Genomic DNA, 19716 nt, shown 5'->3' with positions numbered 1-19716 from the left:
TGATGTCGAAAATAGTCGCTGGCAAAATAATCCCAGCTCAAGGTCCACGTAGTAGATAAATCCATTTAGTTACATTTCGCTTTACCTCAACCAGTCACAGCATTAAACTGCTGCATCCATCTCTGCTCAGAAATGCATTGTGACTGCTTTGCCATCAGACATACTTAAACATTTCCTTCTTCATGTTTGTTACATGCAAACATACAAACTTTACTTTACTTTTACTTTGTTTGCATACAAACAATTGTATTGCTCACTTCATAATTAGTCTCCTGAATCTTACTTCATTGTTACTCTGATTACTTTTAGTACTGTTGTTTGTTGGTCAGTGTATAAGGTATTAGTTTCTGTATTGTTGTCAGCTGTTGGGTCCACATGGAAAAAGATAATGTACTTAAACACACACATACACACAGACCCTGGGGCAGAGGGCTCGGCCTGTACTAGGCGGCTGGATGTATTAATCTGGTAACCATTGGAAAATGTGCTCTGCCTGTTCTGGCTCCAAATGACGCCTGAGCGGGCGGAGTCCCTGAGGCTCCATTGAGCAGGGAGACATCAGGGTGACACATCGCAGTCAGTGTAGGTGCTGTGGCTCTATTGGTTTACACCCCATGATGGCCTTCATCCCTCAGACCGCTGGGGTCCTGCTAAAAGGGGTGCGGGGACTGTTACCATGGAAACTAAGAGGCAAGAGTAAGTACGTGGGTTCATGTGTGTTAACGTGCTTACTTCCTCTATTTGATTGTCATCATCACTCCGTGACACACTCCAAAACAGGCATCCTAACGTGTTTGCTTTGAGATGAACTGCACCGTGGTGACAGTGTGATGGGCTCTGGTCGAGGCGGTTTTGCAGAACATTTGTCTGGCAGATTTTGTTCTACTATGAAGTGGAATTAAGCTGCTGTTTAAGCCGATTGGGAATTAAAACTGTTGATGTTCGACTTGTGTTTTGAATCTAAACTCTCCGCTGGTTTTTTTCATACAGTTTGCCGAATATGGCATTTTGATATGAGAGCCGGTCTCATTAGGGAAACTGTGTGTTCCCCGGGGGTAACGCTGTGTGTGGCAATATTACTGTTTGAAGTCGCACTCGTGGTCTCCCATCACTGAGTCAGGTCAGCTGGCAGACTAAACGGCATGTCTGTTGTCGCACCTGTCCGTTGCATGGAGCTGTTTGGTTTCACAGGCATGTGTGCATGTGTGTGTGTGAAAAAAGAATCAAATCTGCAGACTTGCGTGTGTGTGCATGTCTAACCTCTGTGCTATGGTTGGTGATTGCAGGTAATCCTTCCACCAGCCAAAGCAAAAAAACCATAAAGCAGCGATTCCTCAAGCTGCTGCCGTGCTGCAAGCCCTCGGCTGCCCCCTCAATCAGTCAAAGCAAGTGCTCCTTCACTCTCTATACATCTCTTCTTCCTTCAGTGTCCCCAGACTCTAGTGAAGACTCATACAGACACTTGCGGTTGGATGCAGTCATATACACACAGCCACCGAAACAGTTCACACATAAACCCGCATACAGAAACACACTCAGCTCTAAAACACTGTGATGTTATTGTTGCTAATGGGTCAGAGCTGTTTTCACATTTTGGGATTTGAAGCGTGTTGTGTCCTCGTGGACGATGGAACATGTGTGTGCGTGCGTGTATATGGAGGTCTTACAACTTATCATACATGACGCATGCTGTGTGAGACAGTTAGTTCAGGAGAAACGGATGGAATGAGAATGGGAGGCAGGATATCTGTTTGTGACCGTGTTTCACGCCTTAAAAAGTCTCTGTTTGACCATATTTATTCATGTTTAACGTCTTCTCTCACGTCCTCAGTTCAGGGCTCTCCCCAGTTTTGTCCAGTGAACTCATTCTGTAAAGGTTTTCCTGTTTTGCTTTGTGATATTACCTTCTGTATCTTATGCTGGATTAAAGATGTGTGGAAATTTCTTGACATACATAGAAAATTGCCCTTACTCATGTTTTGATTTGGTGAAATGTAAAAGAATGATAAAGTTGAAGACTGATTGTAAGTAAAGGGCATTATATTGTGCTGTAAGCCCTAACCTGTGGGTCAAAATCAGCCCACCAAAAGCTTCAATTTGGTCCAGATGTTAATAGCAAAAATAGATGAATAAAAATGATGATTATTGCATTATATTATGTGAGGTAAACATGCTCTTTGCATGTATAGAATCCCTAATTTATTAAGTATTTTTCACAATCTGAGCAAGGCGGGCAGAGTGACTCCTTGCATAGGAAGTCAGTCAATTAAGGGAACTAATTTGTATCTTAACAATACAATACAATAGCTGTTGCTTCTGGAATGTGGCAAGCCATAATTAAAGGGTGAATCCACCAATTTTACACATTATAGTCTGTTTACAGGTCTTTGGGAGTACTACTGTATTATGTGAAAAAGCAGTTTAAAGCCTTTTGGCTCCGGAGAACCTGTATGTAATCTGATAAATTGCCTCCGGTTATGTCACGCAGTGAATTTGTTGCATTGTGGGTAATGTAGGCACCAGGAAGAAGAATACACAGAATAAAAAAAGCAACATCTCCAGCTGACTGCTATTCGTAACCTGGTGCCTATATTTCCCACAATGCAACGTAGCCACTGATGGACATCCAGCTTCTAAATCCTAAAAACATACTATATACTACTATACTACTTTTACACTTATACAGTAGTACTCCCTAAGACATGTAAACATACTTTAATGTGTAAAATTGATGGAGTTACCCTTTAAGTTTCCATGGGAAAAAGTTTGGGCTCCCTTTTTCACTCAAGTATAAGACTTGTTTTTTATGATGAGCTCAAGTTTGATGTTTTCATTACAACATGCTGACCAGGGGAGGCTGGTGTAGTGATAAATCCTAACTGACACTGGTCTCTCTGTCACACAGACAGCATCGAAGATGACTTTGAGCTATCCACTGTGTGCCATCGCCCTGAAAGCATGGACAAGCTGCAGGAGCAGACTAAGTTCACCAAGAAGGAGCTGCAAGTCCTCTACAGGGGCTTCAAAAATGTAGGTCTGGCTGAAGAAGAGAGTTGGGAAGACTGCAAATAAACCTAAAATAATCTTGGTTCTAGTTAGACCCTTATGGGAGTTAGGAGCAGTAATGAGTCTGGCGCGAGCTGAAGTTACCACATATTCCTTTATTTATTCTGCTCTGGGTGAGAACTAATGAGTTTTTGTCATTTCACACAGGAGTGTCCAAGTGGTGTGGTGAACGAGGAGAACTTTAAAACCATTTACTCCCAGTTCTTTCCACAGGGAGGTGAGTTGTCAACTCCTACCATTAAACCTAAAGAGCGCCAACCATGCCCATAATACTTTCTTCTGCACCATTTTACCTGCATTGAACTGTCAGGCAAAATTGTAAATAACCTCATTTATTTGATGTGTAGAGGTACACATGGAGCTTTTTCATCATTACAAAGAAATGAACTTAATTAACTCATTATAAATCTGCTGGATGAACTATAGTCTACACACTGCAACGAGGCGAGGCCATTTGTCATTTCATGATATTTAGGTTGATGAAATGTTAACCACTCGCCTCCAGTAGTATTTGAAATTATTCTTATATCTTGGCTATATTTAGCTCGCTGCTAATCCTAGCTGTTCAAAGACTTTGTTTCATGTTTCAAGGGTACGCGGGTCACTGTAAGTCTCTACCTTTGCAGATTCAAGTATGTATGCACATTTCCTGTTTGAAGCCTTCGACACAAACAAGAACGGCTCTGTGAGTTTCGAGGTGAGCGCTATTCTTATATCGGCTTCCTTTTTAGAGATAAAAGAAAATATGTGCTCCAGTGAAATTTGCCACCATGGCTGTATCCACACGGATATGTCTTCCCTCTAAATACCAGTCCAGAGAGATTAGTGCTGTGATAAAGATTTGACTTCATTTACTGAGTCAAGATTTAAACATAGCCAAAACAATGCAGGAAACTGTTCCCCTTCTGTGTCAGGACTTTGTATTTGGCCTGTCCATCATCCTGAGAGGGACCATTAATGACCGATTAAACTGGGCGTTCAACCTTTATGACCTGAACAAGGACGGCTGCATCACCAAAGAGGTAACACACGCTCATCACATTAGGTTGCTCTGAATTACTGGCTTTAATGGATTCTTTGCAGGGTGTTAATTATACTAATGAGGACTATGAGGTCATATCCTGAGTATTTGGGGGGATATGGAGTTTTTGGCAACCTGTCCCTATGCGAACATTTAATTTAAGAGTTAATCTAGTGTGGATATTGGCTGCCGGGATATTGATCACTGCCTACATCAAATTTTAATATGAAATTTAGAACTTTGCTCCAGTGTGTCAGTGGTATTCTTCATACTGGCTTGTTATTTTTGAATGAAACAGGGTAAAAAATAAAATAAAACAACTACTTAGTATACAAAAAAACTTCTAGGATCTCCATACTTCTGGAAACCTGGCTACGGCCAAGCGTCAAAGTGATTTTTTTTATGTTGACAAGCAATTTCAACATCCTCAGTAACATTTTCTCCATTTTGCCCATCAATTCCAGGAGATGATGGACATCATGAAGTCCATCTACGACATGATGGGGAAGTACACATACCCCACTATGCAGGACGATGCTCCAAGAGAACACGTGGAGAGCTTCTTCCAGGTCAAACTCAGCAGTCTTCCTCATTTTATTATGATACAAAAGCACGAAAATACTGCGAGAGATAAAAATAACAAAAACTAATGAACACAATTCTTGAACATACAATAGTTTTTCTTTGAGTAAATCTTTGGTGGCCTTTTTTCCACCAGAAAATGGACCGGAACAAAGACGGGGTGGTCACCATCGAGGAGTTCATCGAGTCATGCAAAAAGGTAGGGCAGAAAGGGGGATTTTCAAGTCCGAAAGGAACAGATCAACATTTTTGGAAATATGCTTACCAGTATTTGCATTCTTGCTGAGAGTTAGGTGAGAAGATTGACATCACTTTCATATCTGTTTGTTATGCGGCTGATTAACTTAGCATAACCTGAAGTTGGGGGAAAACAGCTGGCCAAACTTCAAAAATGTTTACAGTGACTCCATTGTAAAACCACAACTTGATGTTTACATATTAATACATGATTTAGAGGTGCTAACAGTTGGATTTTTAAATTTTGGACAAAGTCAAGCTTGCTGTTTTCCCTTCTTTATGCAATGCTAAGCTAATTATGCCTGGCTCTAGCTTCATACCTAACGGACAGACATGAGAGTGGTATCAGTCCTCTTATCTAAACGCAAAATACTGCAAAACGTAAAACTGTACCTTGTATCCTCACTTTTCCCAGTGTGAATCACTTGGCTGAAACATAACAACAAACAATGCTGCCTCATCATATAAACCTCTTGTCTCCATCTAGGATGAGAACATCATGCAGTCCATGCAGCTGTTTGACAACGTCATCTAAAGATCTGGACCAGAGAGGACGCTGGCACCAGGGAGGGGAGTGTGTGTGTAAGAGGAATCGGGATTGAAAAGAGAGAAAGAGTTTGTGAATGTGTGTGTGCGTGGACGTCTTCTGACTTGCAAGCTTGTGCTTGTGTGTCTGTTGAGAGCTGTGAGTCCTGAGGGCACCGAGAGGCCCTCTCCCTCGTCCTGGTTCCCCAGCGGCATTTCTCCAAGCAACTATGGAGTTGCCCCGTCTCCCTTCCTCATCATGCAGAACCTTAGTTTTACCCCAGAGACACAGAGAAAGAAGACAAGCAGCAGGCTCACAGGCACTGGTACACCCCACTTCTTTTATTTATAACTGTTACTGATGGAGGAACTACATCAGCCTGTAATGGCTCAACTCAGAGAGAGGAAGTTGCCCCCAAACCTTGTTCCAAGATCACTTTTCCCCTTTTCCCTGTGATGGCTGAGATTTGGATTCGTGAATCTGATCCTGCCTCTGTGCATGTGGGCAACGCCTCCCTGGAGCAGCTAGACTGCTCACGCCCCGGCCATAGAAATAGAAATGAGTCTACTGCCATCTAGTGGACGAGAAAGAAAGAGAAAGACGCTTCCTGAGGAAACAGCTGAGATCCAAGCGATCACGTTTTGTGGAGGTTCAAACGTGTTGTTTCCCATGAGGAACTGATTTCAATATCGCATGATGATGTCACTAATATCCAATTATGTATTTACAGAGATACTCCAAAGTCTGCTTGTCTGTCTGCTGTTCCTTGTCATTCACAGGTGCCTCACCCTTTGTGTATGTGTGTGTGCATGTGTAACAGAAAGAGATGTCATCCATCTTACCTGAGTAAGACTCTTATGGGGAAACACACCCACCTCCATTCATGGGATTCTGGTAGAATAATTCCCGGCCTTCCAAACTATTACAGTCCTAGCTGTAGGTGTCTATTGACTGTTGTACATTTTCTAGCATTCCCAGTGGTGTGATATTAGGCAGTACAATGTGGGGACGATGAGCTGTTTTGACCATCCCAGCTTCTCTCAACAGAGGACTAGCATACCACAGTCGTACTAATACACATTCAAGGGGAATTTATTAGATTTCAGATTGTATTTGTGAACTTCTTGTAATCGGAAATGTCATGTGGTTGTAGCAGGTTCTACCACAAATATCTCAAAACCCTTCATTCAATTTGGCTCATTCGATTTCAAAGAGGCCTAGTATGTGTGTGTGTTCGGTTAGTGAGAGAGACATGGTTTAATAACATGGTTTGTTTTATGCCCTCCCACCTTCCATTCTGTATTCTCCCTCCTTCTGTAACACCAAAGAGAAGATAATACATTAAGGAGGTATATGATGCCACTCTAAGTGAAGACACGAAGCCCACCTGTGGGTGAAGAGAGAGGGAGATGCTGTGTAGTAAATGAGGCAAGGGGCAATCAGAGGTGAAAGGATATATCTTGGCAACATGGCAATGTGGTTTACCTGCACACAGTCCAACTGGAGTGTAGCTTTAGGTTGTAAACCCACATGATAGGCTCAATTAACAACTACTTATTAATGCCTCTCCTCAAACTAGATCTACTCTCACATCTAAGATGGTGTGAGTAAAAGAGGCACTCAAGCTGTAATTAAAACAGGCTGTAGTGTATTTTAAATGCAGAGAGACAAACATGGCATAGCAATAAAGTTCTCTACCACAAATCAGCACCTTCCCACTCATCCAACCTCTCCTCTCAGAGCACAGTAGGGGTGCATTAAGACCCTGATGAAAATATGCACTTCCCACCCTGCAATTTGTTTTTTCTGTTCTCCATTTTATAATTTCTGAGAAATAATAGTGGTTTGGCTCTGATTGTTCCTTGCCAACAGTCTTTATCTTCCATTCCTGACCACAAGTAAAACCTGTCTATACCCGCATGTGCTGTGTCTAGAACAATGAAAACCTACTAACCTGTTGTACTGACTGTCTAGTTAGCTAGCCTCAACTGGTTGCATTACGTATTCAAAATGTGTATATTTTGTACAGAGACAATAAAAATCACAGTTACTATGCAAAATGGAGTGGAGTTTGAATATTTAAAGACTGTACATGATCGTCTTTATTAAAATAAGACTTTTAGCTTTACATATTCTAAAGATGCAGTACAAAGCAGCAATCAAGACTTCACATATTATTTACCTTATAATTCATCATCACAAAGTCAGCAGAGAAATGGTTCATAACTTAAATATACATAATTATACAAATAATCCCAGCAGCCACATCTAAATCAACTAACAGGCAGTGTACGGCAAGGCAACAGTGAGCGATTACTAGTTAGCAAATTTTCATTGAAAACATCCTGTTAAAACTGTGAACATGAACAAAAACGGTAAGTCAGTCTACTTAAGATAATCCTGCAGAATTTTGGCTGCAAACCAAATAAATGAGTCCTTCACTAGAAATCCTGTTGTTGTGTCATTAAAGCTGGATAGAAACTCAAAATGTTCTTGTTTTGCATGTCTTTGTTTTTTTCCTTGCAAAACAGAAAACCTAAGTTGTCATCTCCTGATGACAACATGCATCCGCAAATGGTTCAGTCAACTTCTCTTTGACAATCTTGATGTGTTCTTCTAATATTTTTTCTAACAAAAACACTCAAGTGACACTCCTGCTTTGATAACGCTGTGATGAAATAATTGTCACCACATGAGGATGACTTTGCACCACTGCAGAGCAGATTCCCTTCAGCATATGCATAAAAATCAACTGTTCAATGAAAATCTTCTGTTTTCAACACTCCATCTTTTCACTTTTCTTCTCTGAATGCCTCGTTCACAATGACACTGCTGACTCTTAGAGGCTTAAGGTGTGGCTAGTAAGGATTGAGTCTGTCCGTAAACGAGCAGGCGTTTACTTGGGCATTTTGCGGAGCTCTGCCAAGACCCAAATGGCCAGTGAGAGAAGAGCCACAGAGCCAGACTGGTGAGTTGCTGCCAGTGGAGTGGGGACGTACAGTAACAAGGTACTGATGCCAAGGGCAACCTGAAGAGCAAAACACACAGAGTTTAGTTACACTGAAGAGTAATATACTGAGTTTCCACGTTTCTGAGCTGACTGCATGCCTACCTGTGCATAGGCCATCGCTGCAAGGAGGCTGATGGCCATCTTAGCCCTCCTGGGCAGCACCATCCTCCTTGAGAAGAGATAGAGGCCTGTGATTGCAGTCAAAGAGGACATCGCCTAAAAAAAGAAAAATTCAGAGGACCATGAACAACTTGCTGCTGGAATCCAAATAATGTTTCATTTAAATCAGAATGTTGAATTGTTATCCACAAGGTTATTTCTGTTTAGAAATAATCAAATACCAGAATTCTGTGGTCAAATTGCACAGTTGTGGGATTTTCAAAGAAGTTCTTGAGGGCAGGAGAGAACGCCAGGAGATCATCAGGGACCCAACGTTCACCCATCTTAGGGAAGGAGTTGTACACAAGCCCAGCATCCAAACCAGCAACAAAAGCACCTGTTTAAAAGCACATGTGTAGATTACATTCTCATCTATCTTATCACGAAAGTCTGCAACATTAAATTTCACATCTTCACAGGTCCAAGTATTAACGTCAATTGGGGCTGACACTCAGAATATGCTCCACAGTAAACTATACTGTAATACGTTAGCTTCAAGTTTGGAAACTGTAGCTAAGGATCTATTTGATCCAGAAGGAGGCATTACACTGAAAGCACTTCTATCACTATATACACTTCCTTAGAGAAACAAGTTGACATATTCATATTTGTCGCATTTCATTCACACAAGATCAAACAGTACCTGAAAGAGCAGTGAGGAAGACGAGGCCACCAGTACCCTTGGCAAACCTCCTCAGCTGCATGAGACTTTTGGTTTCTGCCAACTGTGAAAGAGGTGCGTCATAAATTAAAGAACCCAAAAACTTGCAGCATGCAAACTGTGTGACATTTGATCACACAGACCAAGGTTAAAACTGTATCACTTTGTAAACAGAAGCAACAATCAATGTTTGGTCTGTACACAAGAGACACTGTACCTTGTGTGCAGGCCGCAGCAGAGTAAGCCCTGTCCAGAGACTGGCACAGTACAGCAACAAGGCAGAGCCCAGGTGAGCACTCAGACGATACTGGCTGACCCGCGGGATGTCATGAGACTCAGGCTTCTCCTCCAGACCGCTTTTTACCATGTACCACCCTAGAAGGCCCTGAGAAGACATACGCAATGAAAACCGTGCTCCAATGGTTTCTGATATTACTTCGACACCAATACAATTCAACTCTAATAGTAAGCTAAGGACTGCCCTCCTATCACCACTTCTGTATTGAGTCTTACCTGGAAGAAGACAAATCCGCAAAGCCCCAGCACTTTTCCCTTCATGGAGCGAGTGAAGTACCCTTTCCTCCAGAAGTAAATGGTGGGGAGGACGTATGCAAGTCCAACCAGCCTACCCCACATACGATGACCCCACTCCATGTAGAAGATAAACTTAAACTCCGGCAGAGTCATGTCATGGTTCATTCTGGGAAAACATAAGGACAGCAGATTATTCCTTTATAAATTAAAGACTGCATACTTTTAAAAAAATATATAAAACAGGTATATTCAGTTACATAATTGTGACAGCTGTTTGTCATCAAATGAAAATATAGTTTGCATCCAATGTTTAAAGCCACTGCTGCTGTGAAACAAACACTGAAAACATTTAAAAACAATCAATCAATTTCAAAATAATAGCAGGATACAACCTAGTGTTTGATTACTAGATATGGGGTGCCTTTAAAACTCTGCAAGTGTGTCTTGATAAGATAAACAGAAAAGGAAAGGCCTTACATTTTGAATTCAGGAAACTGCTGGTATTTAGCAAACTCAGCCTCCCACTCTGCTTGTGTTTGAGGCGGCTTCATCTCTCTCACCAGATGCCAGTCAACCATGGAAAGCCCAGATTCTGTGAGCCTGATTGAAACAAATGAACATGCACGGTAAGTACATATGAACGTCACTTACCATTACATACACGAGTAGGAATATCACACTGAAGTCACTTTTACCTTGTGACGCCACCCAAGACGACGGCCCCAACCACCAGCCCACTGCAGCCGAGTAACCAGCGACCAAGTATGCGATTTGTAGCTGCACTGGGGACAGTAACTGCAGCCGGGGCAGGGGAGGCCCCAGCCTCTACTGTGATGGTGCTCTGACCTCTCTTCACAAGCCATTGTCGTAGCTGTGGACTCCGCTGCAAATAAAAGGAGAAGGGGCTTGAAATGAAACTGGACAACATAACTTCTAAACAGGCTTGGGGAGTAATGGAATACATGTTACATGTGCATGTGCTGATGTACTAGTCTGTAACAATGCACATGTGCACACATAACAAAACACTTCAAGAGTCTCTGATGACAAGTGTGCCTTCAGCTTTGTGACATCAGTTTGTTGAAGACCCTTCTCTGTTTCATGACACGTGACAATGCCTCCACAAATATGATAACAATCACAAATGGGTGTAATATTCGTGTGTCCACATATTTTTGGCCATGTTACATATGATTAAGCTATATAATACTTTTTATCTCCAAATTTTATCCGGTGACCAATTAGATTTAATACATCAGGGGTGCAACGCTGACTGGTTAGTTGGATCAGTGCCTCTGGTTGTTGGGGTAACGTAGCTATTGGAAATTACACTATGAGTAACGTTACGTTTACGTTATTACAACGGGATCGAAGTTGTTTTGTCATCAACATTAGCTTACATCAGGTAATGGGAGTTTGATGAGGTACTCTCGCTAAGCTATGCATGAGGACGTGACTACCGACGAGTACACTCCTCCATGTAACGTTAACCAGCCTAACCAAAATAAATAAACGTTGAAACAACACCGAAGTAAGACTTGGATTCGGCCGGTAGGTAAGCTTTTCCACATTGTCTGACTTATCGTACCAGAGTTATATCGCTTGCAGTGCAGCGTCTGACCTTTTTCGTGCTTTAGCTAGCTAGCTAATGTTAGCAGCTAGTTATATACTCACACTGCTGGGTTGAAATCCCTTGCCAGCGTTTCTGCAACCGCAAAATATCGCTGTCCGTACAGAAGAGAGTAACATCCTTGTGCCCTTATGTTCGCAAGTGATGAACCGGTCCTGCAGTGAAGTTATAAGAGATGAAGCTTAGGTAAGAGCTGTCACCGACTGTCCTTACACAACCATGTTTCCTAACTGACGGGTCAACTTTGACCTCCTGACGTCACAACAAATCGACGAACGAACTACGTTTTTGTTTTTTGTTTTTACTGTATTAAAACTGGAAACACGCTATCCAAAAGACACGAAATAAAACAAAAAACATAAACAATTAATTATTTTCTATTTAAATTATATTTTAAGGAGACAGGAAGCAAGTGGTTGGTGCAGGTTTTGTGTCTCAGCGTACCCCGCATGGGCGGTTACTTTCCTCCTGTTGGCTCAGTTGTACCGCGCAGCCACTTTAGCACCGTCCACCCGCCAAACAACGTGCTTCAAATTCAATTAGCCGGAAAACACTTATCCATTGTAGTGGCTGACTGTAGGAGCTGTGGTCAGGCAGTCATACAAACATATACTGACTTCATATCGCTTCCAATCGACTGATAAGGTCACATGAATCGATAGGAAGTGGATTTGACAGGTAGTTGTCGTGGCAGTTAACATTGTTAGCTAATGTAATGTGAATGCTAACATATTAACACTGAATCTCTTTCTGCCTCTGCCTGTCTGTGTTTCTGTCTGTCTGTCTGTCTGTCGGTGTTTCTGTCTCACTGTCTAGACAGTCAGAATGGCAGAGGGCTTTTTAATGGAGGTGTGTGTGGACTCCGTGGAGTCTGCTGTCAATGCTGAACGAGGAGGTTGGTAAAACACTGTTGTGCTTTTTCTATTGAGGGGAGACACGACAGGTTAATAGGGTAACATTCTTAACTTACAGATATCACCAAACTTATCTACTTATTGTCTACTTACTGTGATTAAGACAACAATGTTTCTACTAGCTACAAATTCTCTGAAGCTGTGTGCTTGATTATGAAAATAAGTTATTATCTACTTGAAAATGTACTAGTTTACAAACAATTCTAGAACAGAAATCTTGTTTCATTTTGTTGACATAGTACAGTCAAAGGTTTTTAAAGAGGGAAGTTTGGATATTTATTCTGTCACTCCATGAATCAGAAAATACTGTCAACAACCATAAAATAAAACATTATTTTGGAATAAAATGTTATGTTAATGTTAATTATTAATTAGTCTATGACTGATGTATGAACAAACCTCTCTGTGAAAACCTTCAGAATATACATAGGAATAAAAGTGCTGTTTGTAAGTGCTACTGAAGTGGAGATTTCTGGATCATATGAGAAAAAACTCATTTTGAAAAAACAGCTTTTAAATACTGTATATGTGTTGTAAAAATCCATATATTTTAGACAGAAAAAATGTTGAATAGGGTAAAAATTTTACTAATGCATTCTAATTAAGAATGCATCCCTTTGATGAAATCAGGACTAAAATAAAAACCTAATGTGTATATATTATTTTCACTAATAAAAGACATGTTATGAAAGCAAAATAGCCCAAAGTCTGGCGTTGTCACCTGTTGTGTCTTCCCAAAAATGCACCATGACCTTATTGCTAAAGAGCTCATGAAGCCACTTTAGCTTTATAGTAAATGGGAAAAGGTTAGAGCCAGTCAGACACAATCTAAATGCTGTTTCAGAATGTTTTTTTTTTACCGTAGTCGGTGTCAAGCATTAAATTGACATGCAGTATTGGTGTTACCTGAGTGTTTGTCTCCCCTGACAGGTGCAGGTCGACTTGAACTGTGTTCTAGTCTTCTGGAGGGAGGACTCACTCCCAGTCTAGGTGAGCACAGTTCAGCATTGTTCAGATATTAGAAAAGCACATCAAATCACACATGCCATCATCATTGTTTTTTTTTTACTGTAGGTCTGCTGCAGGTAGTGAAGCAGTATGTCAAAATCCCAGTCTACGTGATGCTACGGCCTCGTGGGGGGGACTTCCTGTACTCAGACCAGGAAGTGGAGGTGATGAGGAAGGACATAGAGCAGATGAAGAGCCACGGGGCCGATGGACTTGTGCTAGGAGCCCTGACTGAGGATGGACGTGTGGATGCGGAGCTGTGTATGGAGTTACTGGGTAATGTCTGCCTGTGTACTTGATATTAACTGAATGAGCTTAACAGGCACTAAACGAAAACAACTGAGATGTTCACTTACAGTTCATGACCTTCAGCTCCACAAAAGCATAAAGAAAACATTTTAAAAGATCCAGTTTACATGTAATCAGGGATAACTAGGTACTTTAGCCTCCATGATCTAAGCCTCCATGATCTTTCTTTAAATCTTGTTAAGACAAAAACCACTTCACTAAAATGCCATTTCAAAAGCAGCAGAATTTTTCACATGTCATAGTAGGAAAGAATCAGGTGTAATTCATAACATTAATTATTAACAGATAAGACGATTCAAAATGTCTACTGTGAAAAAGGTGTGTACTTTTTTCTGCCCACTCTAATTGCCAGGGGAAAGATACACAAGGACCTTTGCCTTCTTTCTAAATTATATATGATAAACAGTATGATCTATGTACTAGTCTTCTTTGATCCAGTTTAGATGGATGATAATAAAATCAGAGAGTCAGAGAGAGAAGATATGGCCTCAGCAAGGCATCGTTATTGAAATGAAACATAAAATAATGTAAGGGTTCTTCCTGCTGAGTCTGCCAGTATTTCAGTGCCTTCTGTGAATCACATCATAACAAACAAATCCTGTCTTCGGCTTTGTGTTGGCAGCTTCTCATGATACGGAGCATCAAATTAAGTCATTGTTTTAGTTTTGAAATTCTGAAAGTGTGTGGCCCTGAATAAACAACTGGCCACAGTGAGCATGTCGGCTCAGGAAGAGAGGAAAAATAGAACAAAATCTCAAAATTGACCAGTGCATGAAAAATAGTTAGACACATTCTCTCACCCAATTAAACCCACCATGACCTTCTCGCTAAAGAATTCATAGAAGAAGAAAAAAAAGACTTTGTACAGACAGTTTAACTCAAAAATTGCAGCCAATTAGGCACAGTTTAAACTGTTTTTCAGACTGTTCTTTTCTATATACAGTACTGAACATTTACATGGACATGCAGTCCTTGGCTCACAAAGAGAGGAAAATTGTTGTGAATGTGAATCTCTTTTATAATGCAAATTTAATATTTTATTATTTTGTGTAAGGTTTTTTTGTATTGTTCCATGTATTTGTCTGATTTTTGCTCTCCAGCTGCTGCTCGACCCTTACCCGTCACCTTCCACAGAGGTAACATTTTCTCCTCTAAATCACCTGTACACTTGAAGCTTTTAAAGTTATTTGCAGCTGCCGACACTGAACCTTGATCCCACTGCAGCTTTTGACATGGTTCATGACCCAGTGGTTGCTCTGGAGACTCTGGTATCATTAGGGTTCCAGCGTGTGTTGACAAGTGGCTGTGACACCTCTGCTTTGGAGGGACTTCCTCTAATTAAACGGCTTATAGATCAAGTAAGTGTCAACTATACATATGCACACATGTTTGCTTGCAATCCTCTGAAAAAGGTATGACTATTTATCTGTTATCTCCACCTGTTCTTCCACTCATCAGGCGAAAGGGAGGATTTCCATCATGCCAGGTTAGTACTTCTGCTTTTTTGTGTATGCAGTTTATATGTCGTTGTTTTTTATTCTTAATTGTTTATATATATATTATTTTTTAATACAGGAGGAGGCATCACAGAGAGGAACCTGCAGAGAATTTTGGAGGGGTCAGGAGCTCAAGAGTTTCACTGCTCAGCCCGCTCCAGTAAAGATTCTGCCATGAAGTTCAGGTATGTTTAAATCCTGCCTCCATTAGTTTATTGTTCACATGCTTGCATACATTCATGATTTCTTGCAAAGAATAAAACTTTATCATCGTTGCTGCTGTCTCATAATGTTTCCAATTGCAGGAACACCTGTGTGACGATGGGAGCTGCTTTCTCAGCACCCGAGTATGGCCTGAAGGTGGCAGACATGAGCAAAGTCCGCACTCTGAATGCAATAGCCAGAAATACCTTGTGAATGGGTACTGGACAATCATGACAGACAGCAAAACAGATACCTCAAAAGTGATTGTGAGTAATTTTATCAATCGGCGATGATTTATTTTCACTATAGCTCAGGATGAGTAGACATGTCTGAACTGCCACAGAGTTCTGTTTTTCTGTTTTTTGTTTAATCACTGATGAAACCGTCCTTGTAAAGTTAGAGCTCAGGAACAGCCCTGCCACCTTCTGGATGTGCAGTCTAAGTATCTCACAGTGGAGAATGATAAATAATTGACATTTATTATTATGCACCTGTGTGTGGCCATGATTGCGTTCCCAAAACTAAGGAAAAGCACTGCTCAGTGCTGCTGCTGTTTTCAGAACAGCATTTTTTTCAGTTGCCATATAGTTGACCTATATTTATTTACAAGTATTTGCAGTGGAAGATAACGAAAGCTGTGACCTCCTTTAGGCCAATATTTTTTACAAGGATGGAAACTTTGTGACATCAGTTTGTTCAGAATTTAATTAAATAAATTCAACAGTTACAGTAAGCGCACTTTCCTTTCTTGGTATTGTTGTCAAATGTCTCTCACATTTAACACCACTGTTTTAATAAATTAATTTGAAGGGACATATCACACCAACATCAAAAATACATATTTTTCCTCTTCCCTGTAGTGGTATTTATCCATCCAGATTGTTTTGGTCTGAGTTGTTGAGATTTGATGATAGCAGCCTCAGAGATGTCTGTCTTCTCTCGGCTTGTTGTACTAAAAGCCTCAAAAAATACATTAAAAAAACTCAACAGCGATGTCTCTTACAGAAAATTTTACAGATATCATGACCCAGTTATTTCAGATAATCTGCACAGCTTGTTGTGAGCAGTTTCATGTAAGAACTATTTTCTTTCTAGAGGCTGGCTAACTACAGCTCAGTCAAAAAAGACACCATTCATTTTTATGTCCTGCACTGTCACAAGCACAAGCTTGAAGAAAAAATTGTATTTTGATTTCGGCCTTTTAAGAGATAGGCCATACTAATGCAGAATCATGCTTTATATACACTAGTTTTAATGTGTTTCAAGAGGCTGGACAGTCCTATCATTAGCCTCACTGATTTCTAACTAGGCTAAACTGATTCTCAAATGTTTGATTCAAGTCAATGAATGGAGACTTCAATCTCACATTGAAAACTGACCTCCTAAGGAGCCTTATGGCTGTACTCAAGTGACAGACAAAGAGACTGAGTGAACCTGTGATGTCATTAAACAACCAACTATTTATCTTTTATTTTACATGACAAAGGTCAATTCAAACTCTTAACAACACTATTGACTTGATCATCATGGGGTATTATAACTATGTGCAGCCCAGTCACGTGTTAACATCAGAGTAGCGTAAGTGACACTGTGACGAGCCCGTGACCCCATTCAGACAAATATCCTTGGGTATTTTCAAGAAGCGGGTTTATTGAGACATAGGGATGACTTAGACCCTCTCAAAATTGTAACTTTAACTGATAAACTGTTCAAGGTTTAACTGAGCAAAGTTATTCAGTTACTGCAATAAACCTACAAAAGTTTTCTTCCTTTCAAGCGTTCAGCATATACTGTAAGAATGAGATCACTGTGGCTCAATGATGAGCTGTCCCTGGTGTGGTATCTCTGGGTCTCATTATGTTGAAAACTGATTTTATTAACAAGGTTGGAGAGCAAGTTAAGTTTGTAATGATTGTAGCAGCTCTTTATGTTGTCTGAAAGAAGGCTCACGTATTTTGTCAAAGATGGATGGATGAATAGATAGATTTTTATTTTTCAAAACGTGAAAACAAAAGAATTCAATAAAGAAGGAAAGTCTCAAAAAACAGTAGGAAGAAGTATACACCTCAAGTATACAAATCCTACCCCTTCTCCACTACTTGATTAAGTAAGTCATTATCTGTATCCACAAATTTCTATACATATAAACATACCTACACATACAAACACCATTTAAAAACCAATTAGCTTTATCATCATACATATACTATATATTAACTCATTGATTGATTACTTTATATTCTGTACATATATATAAACTCACTGACTAATTATCTTTATCTTATGTCAATATACATAATCTTACCTTACCATTATGCCTCGTTATTTTCTTGTCTATAAAATGTCAGAAATAAGTTTAAAAACACAGTATAACATTTACCAAAGGCCAATGTGGCGTATCTACATTTCTTGTTTGGTTAGGGAAACAAACAAAACCAAGAGATATTCATTCACTTTCTATCTGAGAAAATAGAAAAGAGAAAGGCAAATATTTACTTTTACGAAGAACTGAACCCAGGGATTTATTTATTCATTTATTTATTTATTTATTTCATTTTTGCTAACTGTTTTGTCCCTAGCCATGCCTACTCTGTATTTCTTTTTTGTGTGACACGACTTTGACCTTTGCCTCTTCTATTCTTTGTCTTAAGCAAAGCACCTCAGGCTGGACAGGAAACACCTGTCAATCAAATATTTATATATACATCTGTGGTTTAGAATTGCTTTCAGCTGTAGTCCGTTTTAGGTGGTAAATATTTATTTTATCCATTATAAAATACAAAATTGCAACATTTTTCTTCTCTACCCCTGCCTGAAACTGTCTTCTGTTCTAGTCTTCCTCCTCAACAGAACTAATCCCAGATTCAGCTGAGTTCAAATTAACTGCATTTTACTGTTTCATAACAAGCATTCAGACCGAGCTGATTAGTAGGGCTAATCATCATAAAACACCAGGCTCCCCTTTATCTATAGCACTGTAGTTGTATATTAGATATTTATAACTCTGTAATTACGTGTGGGTTGTTCTCACGTGTCACATGGATGTCCTTGGGGTTATACACACAGACATGATTCAGCTAGTTTACGCCCCTGTGGTGTTATCAAACATGTAATCATTAACCATCACACAGTCTGAGTAATCTGTTTTAGGGCCATCACAGTCACTCAAAGACTTTTCACACACATTTATAAACAACAATACGTGTTGTCTTTGCAGCAGTGTAAATGTATTACGACTTACCAAATCTGCCTGGGTCAAGCTGTGTTGTCATTTTTCTCTCCTTTGAAATGTAGGCAAGTTTTATCACAATCTTTGCTTGACACTGCAGAAGATAATCTTGTTTACAAGGCACGAGGAATGTTTCAGCTCTGTTTTTGTTGTTAGTAATGGACACTGAAAAAAAGGGTGAAGCGGAAAGGAAACGGCTGTGTTTACACGTAACCTTCTCGATGGGGAGATGGATGAGGCTGGACGACACGCACACATCGCTCATGTCTTTAAGAAAACAATACGGCAATAACGCATGTGAAAAAGTCTAGATTGTCCTGGCTAAAATGATTGAGATCACCGATAATATCCAATATAATCTTCAAAATAAGCTTTAAAGTTTAAGTTACTTTACCTCGCATTTTGTTAAAAAACAAAACAATATTTATTGTACCAGAGATAGGACATATGTCTTTGTAGTGAACATCCTTTATAATGAAAGAAAAACAACAAACTGTTGAGTGGACCGAGCTGGATGGTATTTAAAGCAGGAGGAAATGTGGACAATATCATGCTCTAAAATTTGGGATATCACCCAAGCCTACAACGGGCAAGTCTGAGCCTTCAACTATGGTGACAGGCTTAGGATTTTTTAATGGGAAATGGAAAATAAATCAGGAAATCAGTATTGGACTATATGTTATGGAGCTACACAGCTTTTACAAGTCAGTCCTTTAAGGATGTCCACGATCATCCCTATTCCAGTTGATCCCGATCATGGAAATTCACCATGATCAACTTATCCCAAATGTTTTTTATCACAAGCTGCGATAAAAACACACATATACACACCCACAGGAGTCCTCTCTGTTTCTGTGGTTTGAGTTGAACTAGCAATTTACTCCTGAAGCCATTTACTCCTGGAGTGGTCCTTTCAAAAAGAAGCCCAAAATCAACATGGCACTGGGTTCCTCTTTGACACAGCGTGTGTTTCCGGACGTGGAGTCCAGCCCCCGTCTTGATCAGAATAGGAGACAGAAAGAGAGCAGAAAAGCAAAGCAATCACCACCCTTCCCTCTTCCCTTCCCTCCCCACAAACAAACATCGTCCATCTTAACCAAATTACACTTCAGCAACTTCAACAGCCTCAT

The 19716-nt window shown here is 40.2% G+C and overlaps 3 protein-coding genes across 8 annotated transcripts in view; 2 read left to right on the top strand and 1 right to left on the bottom strand.

Annotated features, from left to right (window-relative positions):
* LOC141009439 (A-type potassium channel modulatory protein KCNIP2) overlaps window positions 1-5441 on the top strand; it is a 102904-nt gene extending 97463 nt beyond the window's left edge. The window contains exons 3-12 of one of the 6 annotated variants that reach the window (XM_073482065.1): window positions 1303-1428; window positions 2428-2448; window positions 2528-2540; window positions 2887-3030; window positions 3214-3283; window positions 3693-3763; window positions 3981-4088; window positions 4552-4656; window positions 4806-4868; window positions 5394-5441. In XM_073482065.1, coding sequence (XP_073338166.1) covers window positions 1303-1428; window positions 2428-2448; window positions 2528-2540; window positions 2887-3030; window positions 3214-3283; window positions 3693-3763; window positions 3981-4088; window positions 4552-4656; window positions 4806-4868; window positions 5394-5441 — 769 coding nt within the window. Of the gene's footprint in view, window positions 1-1286; window positions 1429-2427; window positions 2449-2527; window positions 2541-2886; window positions 3035-3184; window positions 3284-3692; window positions 3764-3980; window positions 4089-4551; window positions 4657-4805; window positions 4869-5393 lie in introns of all 6 variants that reach the window. The other 5 variants (XM_073482066.1, XM_073482068.1, XM_073482067.1 and 2 more) reach the window with 5 other exon arrangements.
* Window positions 5442-7516: 2075 nt separating this feature from the next.
* Window positions 7517-11658, bottom strand: cox15 (cytochrome c oxidase assembly homolog 15 (yeast)). Its single transcript, XM_073482480.1, has 9 exons — window positions 11471-11658; window positions 10492-10679; window positions 10274-10396; window positions 9776-9962; window positions 9480-9647; window positions 9245-9326; window positions 8784-8938; window positions 8545-8658; window positions 7517-8460 (listed from the first exon to the last, which is right to left on the bottom strand). Exons 1-9 carry the CDS (start codon window positions 11543-11545, stop codon window positions 8329-8331), a joined length of 1224 nt encoding a protein of 407 aa, XP_073338581.1. The 5' UTR covers window positions 11546-11658; the 3' UTR covers window positions 7517-8328.
* A 345-nt stretch (window positions 11659-12003) lies between these two features.
* cutc (cutC copper transporter homolog (E. coli)) lies at window positions 12004-16084 on the top strand. Its single transcript, XM_073482054.1, has 9 exons — window positions 12004-12104; window positions 12243-12321; window positions 13271-13330; window positions 13415-13624; window positions 14758-14793; window positions 14882-15015; window positions 15116-15143; window positions 15233-15338; window positions 15459-16084. Exons 2-9 carry the CDS (start codon window positions 12252-12254, stop codon window positions 15568-15570), a joined length of 756 nt encoding a protein of 251 aa, XP_073338155.1. The 5' UTR covers window positions 12004-12104; window positions 12243-12251; the 3' UTR covers window positions 15571-16084.
* Window positions 16085-19716: the final 3632 nt, after the last annotated feature.

Source organism: Pagrus major, chromosome 15 (genome assembly GCF_040436345.1).
Source record: "Pagrus major chromosome 15, Pma_NU_1.0".
NCBI classification, from domain to species: Eukaryota; Metazoa; Chordata; class Actinopteri; order Spariformes; family Sparidae; genus Pagrus; species Pagrus major.
Note: the sequence above shows the minus strand (reverse complement) of the source record. Positions and strands in the feature narration are given on the sequence as shown.

Excerpts from the sequence above, each read along its gene's own strand:
- cox15 (XM_073482480.1), bottom strand. The coding sequence starts at position 11,545 with ATGTTACTCTCTTCTGTACGGACAGCGATATTTTGCGGTTGCAGAAAC. Across the intron at positions 9,327-9,479 it reads TGCTGCGGCCTGCACACAAG|TTGGCAGAAACCAAAAGTCT; the intron begins GTACAGTGTCTC and ends CCTCTTTCACAG. Across the intron at positions 8,939-9,244 it reads CTTCCTCACTGCTCTTTCAG|GTGCTTTTGTTGCTGGTTTG; the intron begins GTACTGTTTGAT and ends GCTTTTAAACAG.
- cutc (XM_073482054.1), top strand. The coding sequence starts at position 12,252 with ATGGCAGAGGGCTTTTTAATGGAGGTGTGTGTGGACTCCGTGGAGTCT. Across the intron at positions 12,322-13,270 it reads TGTCAATGCTGAACGAGGAG|GTGCAGGTCGACTTGAACTG; the intron begins GTTGGTAAAACA and ends CTCCCCTGACAG. Across the intron at positions 15,144-15,232 it reads GAGGATTTCCATCATGCCAG|GAGGAGGCATCACAGAGAGG; the intron begins GTTAGTACTTCT and ends TTTTTAATACAG.